The following is a 21549-nucleotide window of genomic DNA, read 5'->3' as shown; positions in this document are numbered from 1 at the left end:
CCAGCCAGAACCAGCTGGGCGCGCCCGACCAGTTCACATGCACGACAGATATATGAAATAACATCGTAAATTGGGTCTTACTATTGCTGATCTTTCATCAGAATGTTGATCAAGGTGTCCTTAGTCCTGATGAGTCGTTCAATCCATTCACAATGGCAACTTTCCCTTTTCATTTAGCCTGGGTACTGGTCGACTGGCACGGTCCCTGTCCAAAGTTAAAAAACTCACAGAACGGAACACGGCAAAACTCCCGAAAAAATTCAAATAATCTGATTAAACTATATTGAAAAAACATACATTACGATGATATGGTCACATGTATCAAACAAACTTCGAGACGGAGATAGTTTTCATCCGTAACGTCAGCATAACAAACGACAATTGCACCTCTAAAACGCGCGTTTCAGAAAACCGGAAGTTGTCGGTCACGCTAAAGAAATAGGTCTTATTTCACGTCAGTACAAGATAAACAAAAAATTTCTCCTCTGACGTCTTCCTGACACCCAGAGGAAGACGAATGAAGTGTGTTTCGGGTCATAGGTGGCGTGACCATATATAGGCAGAGCGTTGAAGCGAGCATACACATCTTGCAATCTTCTTCTTGCTCAGGGAAAGTGCTGTGAAATGACCTGTGTTTCACTCAGAGACAAAATTGGAACGGTTTTAGAAACCATAGCTTGTTTTCTATCCAATGGTATATGGTTATATGCATATAGTAACAGCAATAATTGAATAAGAGGCAGTTTTATCTGTAGAGGCAATTATGCTAATGCGAAAACAGCACCCCCTGTATTCTCAATTAACAAGTCACATAAGATGTATGTGTGCAATAATAGTGTTTAACATGATTTTTGAATGACTTCCTCATATCAATACCCCACACATACAATTATCTGTGAGCTCCCTCAGTCGAGCAGTGAATTTCAAACACAGATTCGACCACAAAGACCAGGAAGGTTTTACAATGCAGGTATGCTTGTAATCATTAAGTACTGGGGAGTTTTTAAAGATAAAAAAAAAACGGAATGGAGCTAAGCACAGGCAAAATCCTAGAGGAAAACCTGGTTCAGTCTGCTTTCCACCAGACACACAGAATTCACCTTTCAGCAGGACAATAACCTAAAACACAAGGCCAAATCTACAATGGAGTTGCTTACCAAGAAGTCAGTGAATGTTCCTGAGTGGCCAAGTTACAGTTTTGACTTAAATTTACTTGAGAATCTATGACAACACCTGAAAATTGTTGCCTAGTAATGATCAACAACCAATTTTACAGAGCTTAACATTTAAAAAAATAAAAATAAATGGGCAGTGCTTGACTTGGGCAGGAGCTCACCAGAGCCGAGTAACCGGCACCTCACATTTTCTACTGCTTGAGCTCCTGTTTCTCTTACAGAATATTAGATCAAAAGTATTGTGACGCTCCTGCAACTAAATATAAAAGTACAAACACCAAAATGAGTAGCAGTCCAAGTCAAGCACTGATAACAGACAATTGTTGCACAATTCAGGTGTGGAAAACTCTTACCGACTTACCCAGAAGGACATACTGCTGTAATCGCTGCCAAAGATGATTCTATAAAGTAGTGATTCAGGGATGTGAATACTTTTGTCAATGACATATTTTTGTACTGTTTTCAGTTTTTCAGTATGGGGTGTTGTGTGTTTAAAAAAAAATCTATTTTGAATTCAGGCTGTAACCCAACAAAATGTGGAATAAGTAATGGGGTATGAATACTTTCTGAAGGCATTCCTACTCTAAGACACTTTCTGAATATGGGCCATGAACTGCCTTTCATGATGCAGGGAAAAGGGTATGTGACCAAGGTGGGCTTGGCATTATATTGAGGAAACTAGAGACAACCACTGTTCGCTATTTTGTCAGCAGATAAGAGAGGAATGTTAATCAATAGCCTATGTGACACTCTCCACACAATAAAGGTGTCTGTGTAAAATGTAATTGATCAATGAGAGTTGTTCATTGCAACATATTATACAGTATGTATGACTCACTTTAAGATGTGTTAAGATATGGATTGTCAATTAGGTTTACATTAAAACCCACAACTGTGAGTCATTCAGTCACTATCAACACAGACACGCCATTTCTGATAGTAAAAACCTGCCCCATCTACTTGATGTGGTTTAATGTCTAGAAGTACATGCTAGTACGTGCAGTCTGTCTGTGGAAGATATTTTGCTGCACATTGGTCATATTAAAACACGTCTCTTGATTTTGGGAGAATCTGAATCATGGAATATCCTTGGACTATATTATGGTAGTCCACTTGAGAGTTGAAATAAATGTTGTTTCAACTCTAATACAGTTCTGGGCATTATAAAGTTCCTTTTTACATATGCAAAATACTTGCTGCAGCAAGGTACATCGTTAATGGTGACAAACTGTCTCGCAGGATGACGCCAAGCACTAATTTCATGAGCAATCATCTAACATATAGCAATCATCTAATCTAAAATATTGTGCTAGTTCCACTACTACACTTAACTTTTACTGTTTCAAACACTAATATATTAAGTCAAGCATAAAAAAAAATGGCTAAGATTCAAATTCAGAACTGTTATTGTACATTAGATCTACTTAAACTTTCGAATGAGTTACTTTCATTGATCGTGTCTTACTGTTAAACATGGCTTTATGTATTTCATCGCTTGACATTTTTAGCCACTTTAGCAGGAATTGTTGAGCACAGTGCTCATTCCGCTAGCACTAACTGGAGGTCAAGCTGCAAGCATTGTAGCTTGATATATTTGCCTCTGTCAAGCGTGGCATGCATGATCTTACTAAGGATGAGAATGGGTGGTCTCATCACTGAACCTCAATTTGTCTGATGGTTTTGATATCCATTCATCATGATCCATTACACCTTACAGAATAACAAACTGTTTGATACAAATATAGAAATTTGCTTTTCGTTCTTTTACCTCTTGGCGCACAGATCCCTTTAGCGGGATAATTTTCGTCAACATCCGCTGAATTGCAGAGCGCCAAATTCATTTTTTTTCCTAAAAATATGTTAATCCACCCGTCGTGTCAGATTTTGAAAATATGCTTTACAGCAAAAGCAATCCAAGCGTTTGTGTGAGTTTATCGATCAGTAGACAAAACATTACAAACAGCTAGCAGCAAAGTAGCTTGGTCACGAAAGTCAGAAAAGCAATCAAATGAATCGCTTACCTTTGATGATCTTCGGATGTTTGCACTTACGAGACTCCCAGTTACACAATAAATGTTCCTTTTGTTCGATAAAGATTATTTTTATATCCAAAAACCTCCATTTGGTTGGCGCGTTATATTCAGTAATCCACAGGCTTGTGCAGGTCATGAAGGGCAGACGAAAATTCCAAATAGTATCCGTAAAGTTCGTAGAAACATGTCAAACATTTTTTATAATCAATCCTCAGGTTGTTTTTAACATAAATAATCAATAATATTTCAACCAGACGGTAAACTATTCAATACAAGAGAGAAAGAAAATGTTGAGCTACCAGTTTCGCGCGCATTAACTAATCGAAGGACATCTGGCAGTCCACTGACGCGATTTGATAAATCTCACTCATTTTTTAGAATAAAAGCTTGAAACTATGTCTAAAGACTGTTCACACCCTGTGGAAGCCATAGGAAAAGGAATCTGGTTGATATCCCTTTAATAACCTCTTGAAGCTAGGGGGCAGTATTTTTATATTTGGAAAAATAACGTTCCCAAAGTAAGCGGCCTATTTCTCAGGCCCAGATGCTAGAATATGCATATAATTGACAGATTAGGATAGAAAACACTCTAAAGTTTCCAAAACTGTCAAAATATTGTCTGTGAGTATAACATAACTGATTTTGCAGGCGAAAACCTGAGGAAATCCAACCAGGAAGTGCCTCTTATTTTGAAAAATCCCTGTTCCATTGCCTGCCTTTCCTCAATTTAAACATGATTACAACATTGTGTAAAAGTATCGTAAAAAAAATAAAAATAAATGTGCCATGGCAAGATGTTGGAAGAACTTAAAATTCTTAAGTTGAAAGGAAATATTATGAAAATTGAGTAAGTTAAACACAATTTTCCTTGTAGTTGTTTTTACACAAAAATAGTTGTTAATATTAAGTATTTATTTTGTGCTGAATTCATGTAAAAGAAAATTTGGGTTGATTGAACAAGTGAAATAGAGTAAAGTACTAATTATATTCAAGTAAAGATGAACACTACATTTTTTATGTCGAAATAATTATATTTTCAAATATAATTTACTAACCACCTGAATCATGTACAGTGCAGTAGCCCATTCCCAGAGCTGTATGTTTCTGTACAATTCAATACTGGTGGTGTGTTTGACGATGCGTAGAATGCAGGGTTGGGTAGGTTAATTTCTAAATGTAATCCGTTACAGTTATTAGTTATCTGTCCAAAATTGTAATCAGAAATGTAACTGATTACCCAAACTCAGTAATGTAATCTGATTACTTTCCCTTTCAGAGGCATTAGAAGAAGACAAAAATGATCCATCAAACGCATTTGGTGTGTCATCATAGTGGTCTCTGACTTGTGGTCAGACTCGCTCAGGTGAAACATAACATAACTTGCACCTTTTTTCAAGGCTGAATTGAATGTCATTGACAAAACAGAAAGGTGTCATAATTCGTTTTTTTTTACCAACATAATTTCTGAATTTTAGAGTAATACAAGAAGTACTCTGTTATCGAATTACAATATGTTTGCAGGTAACGTAACTGATTACAGTTGCAGTTGTTTTGTAATCAGATAATCCCCAACCCTGATATAAAGCATTCTGCACTGGTCAACTGCATTGACACTTTAACATAAATGAATCATCATAAGAATAGTCAGAATAGCATTATGATAGTACCTTATGCTGCAAACAAGGAAAAGCAGCTACAAGTCCATCTACAGCTTCAATGAGACGGGTAATCCCTGTTATGTAAGTTTTGTACTCTCTCAAATTCAATCTGTGTGCTGTAAATATGTAACATGACTCTATTATTTTCCTCCAGCATTCCTCTATTCTGTGCTCATCCCCAATGCATGCTAGCCAATCATAACTCCAATCGGACCCTCCCCTTTCCAGATAAAAAGAGGGCCAGGGAACAGTGAGCTCCATCTACAGTGAGTCTCTCAGTCTCCACAGACCTCCTCCTGTAACACTGGCTAAAACGTAAGCCGTCATGTCCACCAGAGCTGTGAAGAGCACTAGCTACTCTGTGAGGCCCTCCTCTGCAGGCATGGGCTCCCCTCAGAACTTCAGCAGCAGCTCCTACTCTGGTGGGTATGGTGGTGCCAGACAGAGCTACAGCGTCCGCAGCTCCTACGCCGGGGGCGTTGCAGCAGGTGGTTATAGGGTAGTTGTGGCTGGGGGGTCCGTGCAAAGATGGGGTGTGATGGAGTTTGGGTATGCGGGCATGGGTGTTGACGGTGGTATGGGTGTTGGCGGTGGTATGGGTGTTGGCGGTGGTATGGGTGTTGGCGGTGGTATGGGTATGGGTGGTGGTATGGGAGGTGGGAAGATGACCTGTACGGGACCCCCTCAAATCACAGCTGTTCAGGTCAACCAGAGCCTGCTGGCACCACTGAACCTGGCGATCGACCCCAACATCCAGGTTGTCCGCACCCAGGAGAAGGAGCAGATCAAGACGCTCAACAACCGCTTTGCCTCCTTCATCGATAAGGTCAGTTCCTCATGTGTTCCTATCACAACAGGGTCAAATGCATAGTGCATGCCAAATACTTTCATACACTTGAGCTGAGCTTGATTTAGCTCGTCTGGTACAATGGGGCCAATGGAGTGTTCCCAAAAGTGCAATGTCCACCACTGGTTTGTATTAACTTGGCCTTTGAAGGGTGATTTCAGTCATCTGTTTCAGATTTTCAATGTTACCTATAACCATTCCCTTTACCTTCATTGAATAAGCTCCCTGCTTTGGTCAATCATAACTGAATGTACATTGTGTACAAAACATTGTGTACAAAACTGAGCGTATAGTGGGGCAAAAAAGTATTTAGTCAGCCACCAATTGTGCAAGTTCTCCCGCTTAAAAAGATGAGAGAGGCCTGTAATTTTCATCATAGGTACACTTCAACTATGACAGACAAAATGAGAAGAAAAAAAATCCAGAAAATCCCATTGTAGGATTTTTAATGAATTTATTTGCAAATTATGGTGGAAAATAAGTATTTGGTCAATAACAAAAGTTTGTCTCAATACTTTGTTATATACCCTTTGTTGGCAATGACAGAGGTCAAATGTTTTCTGTAAGTCTTCACAAGGTTTTCACACACTGTTGCTGGTATTTGGCCCATTCCTCCATGCAGATCTCCTCTAGAGCAGTGATGTTTTGGGGCTGTTGCTGGGCAACACGGACTTTCAACTCCCTCCAAAGATTTTCTATGGGGTTGAGATCTGGAGACTGGCTAGGCCACTCGGTGGCTGACTAAATTGGTGGCTGACTAAATACTTTTTTGCCCCACTGTACATTGTGTACCAGACTATGGAAATAGATTATACTGTACATTTATGACTTATTGCATACTATTTAGGCAAGCATATAAAAGACAAATTTGGTTATTAACAGAATAAATTGGGATCACCAAACTCCCTCTTACTAAAAAAGGGAGACATGGTGGAGACATAAATAGGGCCAGAGAGAGACCACAAGACGAGGTTGGTTGTATGAATACAGGGTTTGTTGTTCGGAAAACCCTTCTGGACACCAGTTACTGACTCTTAAGTCCACAGAACAATCTTTCTTCTCAGTAGAAGTTGTAGGCAAATAGGGATTTGTTGTTGGGCAGAAATCCATCTTGTCACAGGATCCTCTCTTGCTCAATGTGCCATTGTCCCATAGGCCTACACACTCAAACAGGAAATGTCATGTTCACTGTCAGATATATCAGCCCATTCATGCACAGGACTTATCAACTGTCAATTATCTCTACAATGATTACATGCTTCAACCATCCCTTATTGTTTTACCTACCTTAATGGGGCCCATTATTTCTAAAGAACCAAAGAACTCAAGGATCAATTTACAGGTTAAGCCATAAATCGGTTATGTTTACCACCAGGTTAACCTTATCTATGTGTGGAATTCTACCCTTCTCCACACCTTAGTGATGCACATCACCCTTCCTTCCTTCCTTCCTTCCTTCCTTCCTTCCTTCCTTCCTTCCTTCCTTCCTTCCTTCCTTCCTTCCTTCCTTCCTTCCTTCCTTCCTTCCTTCCTTCATTAATTCACAAGTTTCAGTCAATGGCACTGACCATTTCCCTGTTGTCCCTGCAGGTGCGTTTCTTGGAGCAGCAGAACAAGATGCTGGAGACCAAGTGGAGCCTCCTGCAGGACCAGACTACCACCCGCTCCAACATCGACGCCATGTTCGAGGCCTACATCTCCAACCTGCGCAGACAGCTGGACGGCCTGGGCAACGAGAAGATGAAGCTGGAGGGGGAGCTGAAGAACATGCAGGGTCTGGTTGAGAACTTCAAAACCAAGTGAGTACTTTCTTCATATTATAGATTTTTGACTAGGAGGGTTCATTTGCCCTGAAAAGGTCATTATCATTAATCAAATCAAATCAAATGTATTTATAAAGCCCTTCTTGCATCAGCTGATGTCACAAAGTGCTGTACAGAAACCCAGCCTAAAACCCCAAACAGCAAGCAATGCAGGTGTAGAAGCACGGTGGCTAGGAAAAACTCCCTAGAAAGTCCGGAACCTAGGAAGACACCTAGAGTGGAACTAGGCTATGAGGGGTGGCCAGTCCTCTTCTGGCTGTGCCGGGTGGAGATTATAACAGAACATGGCCAAGATGTTCAAATGTTCATAGATGACCAGCAGGGTCAAATAAGAATAATCACAGTGGTTGTCGAGGGTGCAACAGGTCAGCACCTCAGGAGTAAATGTCAGTTGACTTTTCATAGCCGATCATTCAGAGTATCTCTACCGCTCCTGCTGTCTCTAGAGAGTTGAAAACAGCAGGTCTGGGACAGTTAGCACGTCCGGTGAACAGGTCAGGGTTCCATAGCCGCAAGCAGAACAGTTGAAACTGGAGCAGCAGCACGGCCAGGTGGACTGGGGACAGCAAGAAGTCATCAAGCCAGGTAGTCCTGAGGCATGGTCCTAGGGCTCAGGTCCTCCGAGAGAGAGAAAGAAAGAAAGAAAGAAAGAGAGAAAGAAAGAAAGAAAGAAAGAAAGAAAGAGAGAAAGAAAGAGAGAAAAAGAGAGGAAGAGAGAATTAGAGAGAGCATACTTAAATTCACACAGGACACCGGATAAGACAGGAGAAATACTCCAGATATAACAGACTGACCCTAGCCCCCCGACACATAAACTACTGCAGCATAAATACTGGAGGCTGAGACAGGAGGGGTCGGGAGACACCATGGCCCCATCCGACAATACCCCTGGACAGGGCCAAACAGGCAGGATATAAGCATTATCATTAACATTCGCATGCTAATTTGGGAAAGTGGCACTACTTTCCAAATCTGGGTCTCAAATCCAGTATCATGATTTCAAGAAGCTTTATTTTTGATTGAATACATTCCAATCTTTATTCCTAAACATCATTTGATTTTAAGCTTGTCAGAAATGTTTCTTGTTTGATTAAAAGGCTTGCTCTATTCTCCACTCTCAGGTATGAGGATGAGATCAACAAGCGTAACGAGTCTGAAAACAGTTTTGTTCTCCTGAAGAAGGTCAGTAGACTGAATCATTCTAGAAGCCCCCCTACATGCATAACTTGCAGTGCATTGTTGCTTTACCACAACATCAACAAATTGGCTGAAGTAGAAAAGCACATTTACATTTTAGTAGGCTCTCTTATCCAGAGCGACTTGCAGGAGCAGTTAGGATTAAGTGCCTTGCTCGGTTACTGGTCCAACCTGCCACCCTACATGAAACTAGATATGTCCTGCTTTCTCAGGATACAGATTCTGCATACATGACCAAGATGGAGCTGGAGGCCAAGCTGGACTGTCTCACTGATGAGATTGAGTTCCTCAGGAGTATCTATGATATGGTAATGTATCATGTCCATACTGCAATGGGAGAGACCGACAGAAAACATTTGAAGGATTAGCCTATGCTGTAGATTCCATCGGATTTGGAATCAATTGAGTGAAGAGTAGATGCCGGATGAAATCTAAAGGTTTCTCTTCATCCTCTCTTGGTTCTTCAGGAGCTGCGTGAGCTGCAGGGCCAGATCAAGGACACCTCTGTGGTGGTAGAGATGGACAACAGCCGTAACCTGGACATGGACTCCATTGTCGCTGAAGTGCGTGCCCAGTACGAGGACATCGCCAACCGCAGCAGAGCTGAGGCCGAGACCTGGTACACACAGAAAGTAAGCCCTTTCCCCCGTGAGGCCCGCAGAACACCTCATGCCTTCGTAAACCTTCCGAGATTCAATATTGGCTGTGCTCCTATGTCCATACTTGCATATCACTGAGAATGGAAGTCCATTAGAGGATGCTGGTGGGAGGAGTTATAGGGGGATGGGCTCATTGTAATGGCTGGAATGTAATAATTGAAACTGTATCAAACACATCAAACATATGGAGACCACATATTTGACTCTGTTCCATTATATCCATTCCAGCATTGCAATGAGCCCGTCCTCCTATAGTTCCTCCCACCAGCATCCTATGATGTCGAATGCCTAAGTGGTATCCTAATGTGGACACTAGAACAGAACCAGAACCAGAGCATTTTGCTTTAAGGCAACCACTATAACCATAAAATCTCAAGTTCTATAGTTTGGGGTGACAGTTACCCCAGGGAGGATACTGAGGGAGGATAATCTCACTGTGTGAGGTCATGACTAGCTCACCTCCACTACTTCATTGTAACTATACATTGTGAAACCTCTCTTGATTACCATAGCAATTGTGGTAACAAAGGCTATTTCTACCATCTCAGGTATCTGCTAGCTAAATTACATGGACTTCACTGTTTTGTTATGTCTCTATGTGTTGTCTCTGTAACAGTATGAACAGATGCAGTTGTCAGCCAGAAAGTATGGGGACGGCCTGAAAAACACTAAGGCAGAGATTGCAGATATGAACCGTAAAATCATGAGATATCAGTCTGAAATTGACATGATGAAGGGTCAGGTGAGTGTCTCATACTGCATGCCTCTCAGTCAATATGTAACAGAAGTGCCATTTTATCTAACACCCCTAGCCTGGATAGACTGTCACTCCTATTCAGCGGTAAGAACAACAACATTTACAAATAGGAACACAACTAAAAATATGATTTATCTGACAATAGCGCACCCACCTGGAGAACCAGATTGCTAAGGCAGAGGAGCACGGTGAGCTGGCGGTGAAGGACGCCAGGCTTCGCATCAACGATCTCGAGGTGGCTCTGCAGAGAGCCAAACAGGACATGACCATGCAAGTCCGCCAGTACCAGGAGCTGATGAATATCAAGCTGGCCCTGGACATTGAGATCGCCACTTACAGGAAGCTGCTGGAGGGAGAGGAGAGCAGGTAGGAGCCGTGAGCCCTGCCCAAATGAACTGGCTGCCTTCCCTCTTTCCCTCAGATCTGATCTGAGTTAGGCTTTCATGTAACGTTATTTTATATTAGTGAGTAGTCACAGGAAGTAAGGAGGATAGCATTCACACATGAGAGCATTAAAACATGGTGTTGAATGACCTGACTAGCATTAGGAGAATTTGATAATGACCAACGAGTTAATTTGCTCACTGATCATATCCCTACAGAAAGGAATGAATAGAATGGGCATCCCCATTCAAGTCAAGGATGTCAATGATGGCATAATGGGTGGACTGGCAGCAATTTTGAGTGTACCCAGACCAGGAAGTAAAAGCAAGAAGTTTACCCTTCAATACGTGCTGTGATTTGTTGAGTCAACTCAACTGACATTACAAAAAATACACAGTAGCGGTGCATGAGTAAAATCACTGGGGAATCCAAGCCAGGGAAAAAAACTATATTAAAACCTATGTGTTGTGATAATTGCGTTGTTTGCTCTATAACCTGTTAGTTCATATGCCTTGCAACGGTGATATATAGGCCTAAAGCCGAGACAATAAGAAGACAGTGGCAGAATAAATTAAACCACACATTTGTTTCATTACAAAACCGGAGAGCAAGATCTGTCTGGTGAAGTCCACAAAACATATTGCATGAGCTGGACAGGAGGGGGAGACAAAGCGAAGGCTGGTGATACAGTAACAAACAGTTAGTTACATGACCTATAGCATGGTCAAGCAAGGTAATGTTTCCGACATTTTCGGACTACTAAACAACTATTGATTTAGAACCAAAGAGAGATACCACAAGTCATAAAGAAAACATGCGCTGCCTCCACTATTCCAGCACCATTTCAACTTCAACATTTCAACATCATATACAGTGCCTTGCAAAAGTATTCATCCCCCTTGGTGTTTTTCCCATTTGTTTGCATTACAACCTGTAATTTAAATAGATTTTTATTTGGATTTCATGTAATGGACATACACAAAATAGTCCAAATTGGTGAAGTGAAATGAAAAAAAACAAGTTCTTTAAAAAATTGGAAAAAATACAAATCTGAAAAGTGGTGCGTGCATATGTATTCACCCACTTTGCTTTGAAGCCCCTAAATAAGATCTGGTGCAACCAATTACCTTCAGAAGTCACATAATTAGTTAAATAAAGTCCACCTGTGTGCAATCTAAGTGTCACATGATCTGTCACATGATCTGTTCTGAAAGGCCCCAGAGTCTGCAACACCACTAAGCAAGGGGCACCAGCAAGCAAGCGGAACCATGAAGACCAAGGAGCTCTCCAAACAGGTCAGGGACAAAGTTGTGGAGAAGTACAGATCACTGTTGGTTTATAAAAAAAATATCAGAAACTTTGAACATCCCACCCAAAATCCATTATTAAAACATTGAAAGAATATGGCACCACAACAAACCTCACAGACCAGGCAAGGAGGGCATTAATCAGAGAGGCAACAAAGAGACCAAATATAACTCTGAAGGCGCTGCAAAGCTCCACAGTGGAGATTGGAGTATCTGTCCATAGGACCATTTTAAGCCGTACACTCCACAGAGCTGGGCTTTATGGAAGAGTGGCCATATAAAAGCCATTGCTTAAAGAAAAAAATAAACAAGCATGTTTGGTGTTTGCCAAAAGGCATGTGGGAGACTCCCCAAACATATGGAAGAAGGTACTCTGGTCAGATGAGACTAAAATTGAGCTTTTTGGCCATCAAGGAAAACACTGTCTGGCGCAAACCCAACACCCCTCATCACATTGAGAATACCATCCCCACAGTGAAGCATGTGCCACCACACAGCATCATGCTGTGGGGATGTTTTCATCGGCAAGGACTGGGAAACTGGTCAGAATTGAAGGAATGATGGATAGTGCTAAATATAGGGAAATTCCTGATGGAAACCTGTTTCAGTCTTCCAGAGATTTGAGACTAGGATGGAGGTTCACTTTCCAGCAGGACAATGACCCTAAGCATACTGCCAAAGGAACACTTGAGTGGTTTAAGGGGAAACATTGAAATGCCTTGGAATGGCCTAGTCAAAGCCCAAACCTCAATCCAATTGAGAATCTGTGGTATGACTTAGATTGCTGTACACTATTGGAACCCATCCAACTTGAAAGAGCTGAGGCAGTTTTGCCTTGAGGAATGGGCAAAAATACCAGTGGCTAGATGTGCCAAGCTTATAGAGACATACCCCAAGAGACTTGCAGCTGTAATTGCTGCAAAAGGTGTCTCTACAAAGTATTGACTTTGGGGGTGAATAGTTATGCACACTCAAGTTTTCAGTTTTTTTGTCTTATGTCTTTTTTGTTTCACAATAAAAAATATTTTGCATCTTCAAAGTGGTAGGCATGTTGTGTAAATCAAATGATACAAACCCCCCAAAAATCCATTTCAATTCCAGGTTGTAAGGCAACAAAATAGGAAAAATGCCAAGAGGGGTGAATAATTTCGCAAGCCACTGTAATCCCTTATGTTTAGTCAAATACAGTGACATCTAAAAGATACCCAAAATGATTTATTCCAACGTAAGCTAAACATGATGTGGCTGTCCATGCTACTGATTTCTCTCTCTCTCTCTCTGTGTGTGTGTGTGCAAATAGAAAAAATATTTTGTAGAGAAACACCAATGCCATTCTGTTATTTAATCTTGCCTAAACGGTCTCTGACTGTCCTGTATACACCTTTAGTTTTTGTTGTCCTAGGCTACCTGGCTAAGATGCTTGCTGGCTAGCATAACTTCCATTCATGGGCAACGATGCACCAGGCCAGCTAGGAAACATTAGTATACTACATCTATCTACATGTTGAACTTCCATCCTCTCAGGCCAGAGGCACAATGTATTCATTTATGGTTGGATCAGAATAGCCTTTATAATAACTGGCCAGTGCAGAGAATTTAAGTAAAACCACAAGTCCAAATCCCTATCTCCATCTATAGCTAATTTAGGAAAGAGACGATTTTAACTAGCCACCGGATGACAAGGACACAACAAGATGATGCAATAATTCAATTTTTTTCTGTCAATGATGTTTGGCTTTGAAGCCAAAGTCAAACTGGCTTCCCTTGACACTTTTTTTGTGCGCTAGGACCATTGGCTATTATTCAATATATGTTTTTTAATCAAGGGAGGCCAAACGCTCGCTAGCTTCCCTTACATTCAATCAAAGAGTGATTCAATGCTACGGGCTGGAACAATGTCATACTCTTTTTGACCAGACAGCATCAGATAGATGGGCTACAAATAGTGAGACAGAGGGGCGCTGTTTCATTAACTTGTATTCTTTCTCTGGTGAGATACACAAGACTCTTGTGAATTGAAGGAAATTGATGAAACACAGAGAAACGAAAGATCAATTATTTTGTATGTTTTTTTTATTTATTTTTTATTTTTGGGGGAAGCTTGGCTTCCCTTGGCATCTACGAATACACACCTCTGAAAATATGTTTAATTGCATGAGCCACATCAGTTATGAGCCACATCAGTTAGCATCATTCAATGAGCAAGTCTTCACTACCCTATTCTACACCTAGTTAAGTTGTTTTGTTGTTGAAATTTGAAAATTAGCTAGTGTTAGCTAGCTAGTGTCTGCTTGCAAAATTAATTCATATGAAACAAAAGGCAGGGATGCTAACAACGCTGAAATGCTTACTGTGAAATGTTTGCTTACGAGCCCTCCCAACAATGCAGAGTTTAAAAATAAAATAGTAACACAACTGGCCTAGTTAAATAAAGGTTAAATAAAAAGAAATAAAATAAAAAGAGGAATAAAATAAATACACAAGAATGGAGCTATATACAGGGAGTACCAGTACCAGATCAAATGTGCAGAGGTACAAGGTATTTGAGCTAGATATGTACATGAAGGCAGGGTAAAGTGACTAGGCATCAGGATAGATAATGATAAGAGTAAAATAAAGAACAGAGTTGCTACAGCAACTGATGAGTGTAAAAGTGTGTGTGTGTGTGTGTAAGTATGTGTGTTTGTGTTGTGTTGTTATGTGTGTGTGTGTATGCAGTGTATGTGAATATGTGTGGGTTTTATGTGGGAGTGTCAATGTAGTGTGTGTGAATGAGTGTGTATATGGTGTGTATATACTGTATAGTCTAGTGAGTGTGCATAGGGTCAGCGCAAGATAGAGTCAGTGCAGATAGTTTGGGTAGCATTAATTGACTATTTAGCAGTCTGGCTATTTAGCAGTCTTATGACTTGGGGGTAGAAGCTGTCTCGGAGCCTGTTGGTCTGAGAGCCGATGGACGGTAGCAGAGTGAAACGTCTATGGCTTGGGTGGCTGGAGTCTTTGGCGGTTTTTCTGAAACATTTTGGGCCTTCCTCTGATACAGCCTGATATAGAGGTACTGGATGGCAGGGAGTGATTAGTTCTGCCGTGATTAGTGTGCTGAGTTCTACAGCACAACTCATTGCTCTCTGCGCCGTTATCGCATTGGCCAAATGTTACAAAGTAGCGAGGCACAGTGCAAGCTGTCAGAATCAGAAAAATGCTGATTTCTGAGAACAGTCCCATAACTTTGGTGACTTACAACTTTATCAACAAGCTAGCAAACTATCTACCATAAACAAGCTTGCACTAGGCTGCTAGCTGGAGCATGGTTTGCCGCAGTAGCCAGTGTGTCATAGATACCGAGAGCGGAGTGATTTTCGAAATCAGGAACTAGTGTTAGGCAGATGAGCAAAATCTTTTCTTTTTTTAATGTGTTCAACATCCTACATAAAAGATTGGTCGAGCGACGAGCGTCGCATAGGAGTGACACAATCTGACGTAAGACAACGTGGTGTATCCATGAGTCTACCAATACCAGTCAAATTGGCAGGGTTAGATCTTCTGGGTTAGAGCTTCTGGGTTAGAGCTTCAGGTTTTGAGTTTCGGGGTTAGAGCTTCAGGGTTAGAGCTTCAGGGTTATAGCTTCTGGGTTATAGCTACAGGGTTAAAGCTTCAGGGCTAGAGCTTCAGGGTTAGAGCTTCCAAGCCTGTTCTATTCCTTCTACTTCTATGATCCCTTCTCTTTTCTCTCCACCTCTTTACCCAGGCTGGTGACTGGAATCAAGTCGGTCAGCATCTCCAAACAGTCTTCTTGTAAGTGAATGTCCTCACACTCCACAGCTATTCTGTTTCACTTAATTCTGAGTACTGATTGTAAATCGTAATGGTCAAATAACTGAGATAAATAAATAACACGAGTCCATGTTCACTTCAATGACCCGAAATGTTCATTTCCACTTCCAGCAATGAACTACAACTCTTACCCCCTGGAGAGCAGTCGCACCACTAGCTACGTCCGGGGCTCAATGGGCGGATACAAGAGCAGCAGCACTTACATCAGTGGCCATGAGAACAGCCATGTAGGCCCCAGTTTTGACCTGCCTGGCTGTATCATCCTGGGAGCCACCTACGGTATCCAGGTCTCTACCAGCAGAGACGTGGATGCCAGCATCAGCCTGGGAGGCAGCAACGGCACCAGCAGAGTGGATTCCAGCATCACCCTGGGAGGCAGCAAAGGCACCAGCAAAGACATGGATTCCACTGTCACCCGAGGAGATGAATGAGGAGACTTCGTCATCACAGGCGACCATGGAATTTGTTTATTCTTTCTGTGACAGATTTGTGCTTCCACAACCTACTTTTCAGCCTTCCACTCACATTCATTTGACTTTTCTAGCCAGGTTAGTACATAATTTGCCTGCCAAACAGTGACCTATCAAACAGGCTAATTGGAATCACAGGCAGTCTAACTGTAAGTAAATTTTCCTACCCACAAATGGTCTAGTTTAAAGTGGTAAATATGAAGGGTTATGTATTCCTGAAAGGCCCCTGAAAGTCGACCCCTTATGTCTATTTGGCCTACTTGTGTGGTCTCGTTCACTGTCGATGGATGCTATCCATCTCATTTGTCTGTCCACACCTGAGTCACCAGCAGGTGTCATTGTAACAGATGTTTTTCTCTCTGCTTGCTCAGAGACCATTAAAGCACTAGGAGAACAAACAACCTCTCAATGTGTATGTGATGTGTGACACATTTCTTCCATTGAGTCATTTGATGAGAGGATGCTGTTATCCTTATGCCAAACCCAACCAAAAGGGAAATGTATGAAATGTGTACATGCAGGGCCGGCTCCAGGCATAACCGACATAAGCGGTGACTTTGTCCCCCCAAAAAAGGAACTCACTATTTAGAGTAAGAACAGTACACAAGATGTGATTTTGAAATTTGGTTGTGCATCAACAGTTTTTCTCTTGTTATGTCAGTCACTCAGTTAGCTGACAATTTGCCATGTTAATTTTTGGATTGGTAGTTAGTCTAGCCAGCTATACTTGTAGTAATCATGGCCAAATACCGATCGGGCACGCAGTATTAGTCATTCTCACTCAGATATCATATTAACATGGCATAAGTAATGGCAAAATGTGTAGAATTGTAGGAAATTTTCTTTCAAACTCAAAGATGTATCTCTCTGCCCCATGGCAAAATGAGTAGAATTGCAATACATTTGTTATAAAATTGCTAAATGTTCTCTCCGCCCCACGGCAAAATATGTATAATTGTAGTAAATAAACATTAAAACATAGATTTTTCTCTCTGCCATCAAGAGTGGGGCCACTAAAATGTTTTGCCACGAGGAGGGGGGCCCTTGGACACACTAGAGCCATTGTTAGACGTTTACACGTCACAATAACAGCACTTACAGTTAACATGGGCAGCTCTGCCAGGGCAGAAATTTGACAAACTGACTTGTTGGAAAGTTGGAAAGATGGCATCCTATAATGAAGATATATTAGCGTTTTATTTTTCGTACATTATTCATAAATGTTGACCAAAAAATACAATTAAATCCATTTTAATCCCACTGTAACACAACAAAATGTGGAAAAAGTCATGGGTTGTGAATACTTTCTGAAGGCACTGCACATAACATGACTAGGCATCAGAATAGATAATAATAAGAGTATGAAGAATGTATCCATGCAGATACTTAGTGTGCACAATGCTTTGCAGGTTTTTTATAAGAAGAATTTATACATGGATCCAACTTTAAGACTGAGTCAATATTTTCTCATTTTCTTCCCTTTAGAATTGCAAGGTATGTTACAATGAGAATAGAGTCTACACACACTTGATTAGGCAATTGCTTAACAAGCTATGGGTTTCTATCCAAACAAACATTTACTATCCCCTTAAAAGGTGTTTGGATCGTCAGACCATCAGTCTTAATAGACAATATGCCTGAAGGATATTCACTCTCTTCTATACTTTGTTCAATCAATCAAATCTCTCCAAAACCACATTCCAACCACACCCTCCACATTCCAAACACACATGCACACATGCAGACACACACACACACACACACGCACACACACACACACACCAACGCAGACACACACACACACACACACGAATGCAGACACACACACACACACACACACACACACGAATGAACGCAGACACACACACACACATGTACGCACACACAAACTGCAACACACAAATGTACTGTATGTGTGTATGTATGAACCCCACATGATCACACCCTATTTTTCTCTCTCTCATTTGTCAACATGGAAAATGTGTCTTTATGTGCTGTCAGGGATAATTACAGCATTTTTCTATCACTTTAGCACATTTTTCAGATGTAAGTGGTATTTTTTCAAAACTCAGGACAACCGTGATAATAACGCTTGTAATGCCTTCTGTCTGTTCAGAGTCTTATGTTCAGAACCTTTGAACCTAGAGTAGCAATTAGGGTTAAGTGCCTTGCTCAAGGGCACATTTTTCACCAAGTCACCTCGGGGATTCAAACCAGCATCCTTCAATTACTGGCCCAACGCTCTGAACCACTAAGCTACCTGCAGCCACCGGTAACTAGCAAGAAGCCATTTCAGGGAGCCAAGGGCTACAGTACCTGCCCTTTCTGCCTCATGTAACATTGCACAAGATCAACTTTTCTATGTGACTTGTTACTGTAACTGCTATGGTATCAAGCTAAAATCATCAACTTACTATCAATGAAATTCAAATTCATGAGTGGAATATACTCTAATTACCAGTCCAAATATTTCAGTAGTGTGTTGTATATTACATCATCATTTCAAACGGTAGCATGTGGAGTGACTCTTTCCATTTTGCCCTGGCCTATTGAAGCACACTGGCTGATGGAGGATGATCATGTAGTATTTACATTCACATCCATATTTGATTTGGTTTTACCTTCCAACCTACATTTTTGGGTTCAACACATACGGAAAGTATTCAGACCTCTTGACTTTTTCCACATTTTGTTACGTTACAGCCTCATTCTAAAATGTTTTAAATTATTTGTTTTCCTCATCAACCTACACACAATACCACATAATGACAAAGTGAAAACAGGTTTTTAGACATTTTTGCTAAATTATTCCAAGTAAAAAACGCAAATAGCTTATTTACATAAGTATTCAGACCCTTTGCTATGAGACTCGAAATTGAGCTCAGGTGCATCCTGTTTCCATTGATAATCCTTGAGATGTTTCTACAACTTGGAGTCCACCTGTGGTAAATTCAATTGATTGGACATGATTTTGAAAGGCACAAAACTGTCTATATAAGATCCCACAGTTGACAGTGCATGTCAAAGCATGAACCAAGCCTTGAATTGGAAGGAATTGTCTGCAAAGCTCCAAGACAGGATTGTGTCGAGGTACAGATCTGGGGAAGGGTAACAAAACATTTCTGCAGCATTGAAGGTCCCCAAGAACACAGTGGCCTCCATCATTCTTAAATTGAAGAAGTTTGGAACCACCAAGACTTCCTAGAGCTGGCCGCCCGGCCAAACTGAGCAATTGGGGGAGAAGGGTCTTGGTTAGGCAGGTGACCAAGAAACCGATGGTCACTTTGACAGAGCTCCAGAGTTCCTCTGTGGAGATGGGAGAACCTTCCAGAAGGACAACCATCTCTGCAAAACTCCACCAATCAGGCCTTTATGGTAGAGTGGCCAGACGAAAGCCACTCCACAGTAAAAGGCACTTGACAGCCGCTTGCAGTTTGCAAAAAGGCACCTAAAGGAATATCAGACCATGAGAAACAAGATTCTCTGGTCTGATGAAACTAATATTGAACTCTTTGGCCTGAATGCCAAGCTTCACATCTGGAGAAAACCTGGCACCATCCTCACGGTGAAGCATGGTGGTGACAGCATCATACTGTGGAGATGTTTTTCAGCGACAGGGACTGGGAGTCTAGTCAGGATCAAGGGAAAGACGAACGGAGCAAAGTACAGAGAGATCCTTGATGAAAACCTGCTCCAGGTTGCTCAGGACCTCAGACTGGGGCAAAGGCTCACCTTCACCAGGACAACAACCCTAAGCACATAGCCAAGAGAATGTAGGAGTGGTCTCTGAATGTCCTTGAGTGGCCAAGCCAGAGCCCGGACTTGAACCTGATCGAACATCTCTGGAGAGACCTGAAAATAGCTGCTCAGTGACGTTCCCCATCTAACCTGACAGAGCTTGAGAGGATCTGCATAGAAGAATGGGAGAAACTCCCCAAGATAAACTCACATTGATAGACATTCCTACATACAAAACACACCCCTTCATTTACAATAATTCATAATGTACAGTATCTTTTTTCAGGACTGTTTTTATGGCCAATCAGCGACACCGCTTTCTTACATTTCCCTCGTGGTTCTCAGGTTAACGTGGGGCATCAAAGTAGCTTGGTCCTTTTGGCTCCAGCATAACCCATGGATGGCTCTGTTCAGAGTAAGGTGGTCTCGTTGGCACTAACTGTTCCATGGGAGTGTATCACAAAAGTCGAAAGAGGCTTCAGGTCTCCTTTACTCCACTGCACTAACGTGAAGTATCTGGGCAGGTTGAAGTATATCCAGGTAAGTATGCAGGTTCACACATAGAGCCCTGGAGGGGCTGGAACACATGACTTTTTTTTCTTCTTCTTTTACAAATACAAGTTTATTGTACTTTCAGTCTCGTTTCTCTTTTGTAACTTTAAATATAACAAATTGCCCTTCAAACCAGAACATTTCTCATAAACGGATGACTCCCCTCCCCGCCCTTCTGCCACAACGAGAGTGGCACTGCGTTGCTGCACTTGTCCTGATGCTCTAGCTATACCTACCAGTGGCAGGCGATGAGTGTGGGATGAATACCACCAGTAGGCTAATCAAGGTTACTTTAGAGTTGCTCAAAACACAGCCTCACGGTCAGGGAAGGGGGCAACTGCAGTTCGACTGCCAGTAATTACAATCAAGTAAAGACTAGTTTGTTCTGACAGCATAATGTAGCAGCTAGTCTCTAACTAACTAACTTATCCATCTACATTTGTGATAATCATCAGATACTGCCCACCCCAGTATGGTTCTGTTTTTGCTGAAAATCAAGGCCCATGTTAAAAAATGATGGAGAATTTGGCTGCAGGAGCAGGAGGGGGAAAGGTGGCGTTTTTAAAATATTTAAAAATAACTTTTAGCACATGCCCCAGAGAGCGACCCATCTCTAAGTATTTTACTGGTTTGTGACTCACTGACACCGCCCCCAGTTAGATGGGAATAAAGCCGTCCAAGAGTTAACACACAGGAAATGTATTTAAACACACTGAGGGGGATGAACATGGAGATCAAAATTGGGAGACGTAGTGGAATGCTACTGGTTCTGAAACTAGCAACCTATCAGGGCACAGGTCACACAGGTCAGGGAGAGTTTGAAAGGCAGGGTTATGGTATCCCCTAGACTCTCAGGCTCTGGTCGTGGGGGATGGGGAGTGGAGTGTGCAGCTCATGGTTGTGAGTTGCTGATAACAGTCACCGGCAGGGAATTCGCAACACCCATCAAAGGTCTGTGGCCCTGCAGTTAAGCATCCACTCAGTCACTTTCACCCGTCTTTTGTTTTCAGATCAGCACAGATGAAGGGGAGGAGACAAGAGGAAGCCATTTTATACTATTGGGATGCACCCTGTGAATAGCTTCCAATTTGGGCCTTAAAAGACAAACCAGACTG

At 41.6% G+C, this 21549-nt stretch overlaps 1 protein-coding gene across 1 annotated transcript; it reads left to right on the top strand.

The window, feature by feature from the left end:
• The first annotated feature begins 5110 nt into the window (after positions 1-5110).
• LOC129815636 (keratin, type II cytoskeletal 8-like) lies at positions 5111-17329 on the top strand. The gene is made up of 9 exons (XM_055869616.1): positions 5111-5692; positions 7304-7512; positions 8658-8718; positions 8946-9041; positions 9201-9365; positions 10009-10134; positions 10295-10515; positions 15589-15635; positions 15786-17329. Exons 1-9 carry the CDS (start codon positions 5192-5194, stop codon positions 16103-16105), a joined length of 1746 nt encoding a protein of 581 aa, XP_055725591.1. The 5' UTR covers positions 5111-5191; the 3' UTR covers positions 16106-17329.
• Positions 17330-21549: the final 4220 nt, after the last annotated feature.

Source organism: Salvelinus fontinalis, chromosome 18 (genome assembly GCF_029448725.1).
Source record: "Salvelinus fontinalis isolate EN_2023a chromosome 18, ASM2944872v1, whole genome shotgun sequence".
Taxonomy (NCBI): domain Eukaryota; kingdom Metazoa; phylum Chordata; class Actinopteri; order Salmoniformes; family Salmonidae; genus Salvelinus; species Salvelinus fontinalis.
This window is presented reverse-complemented; position numbering and strand designations above follow the sequence as displayed.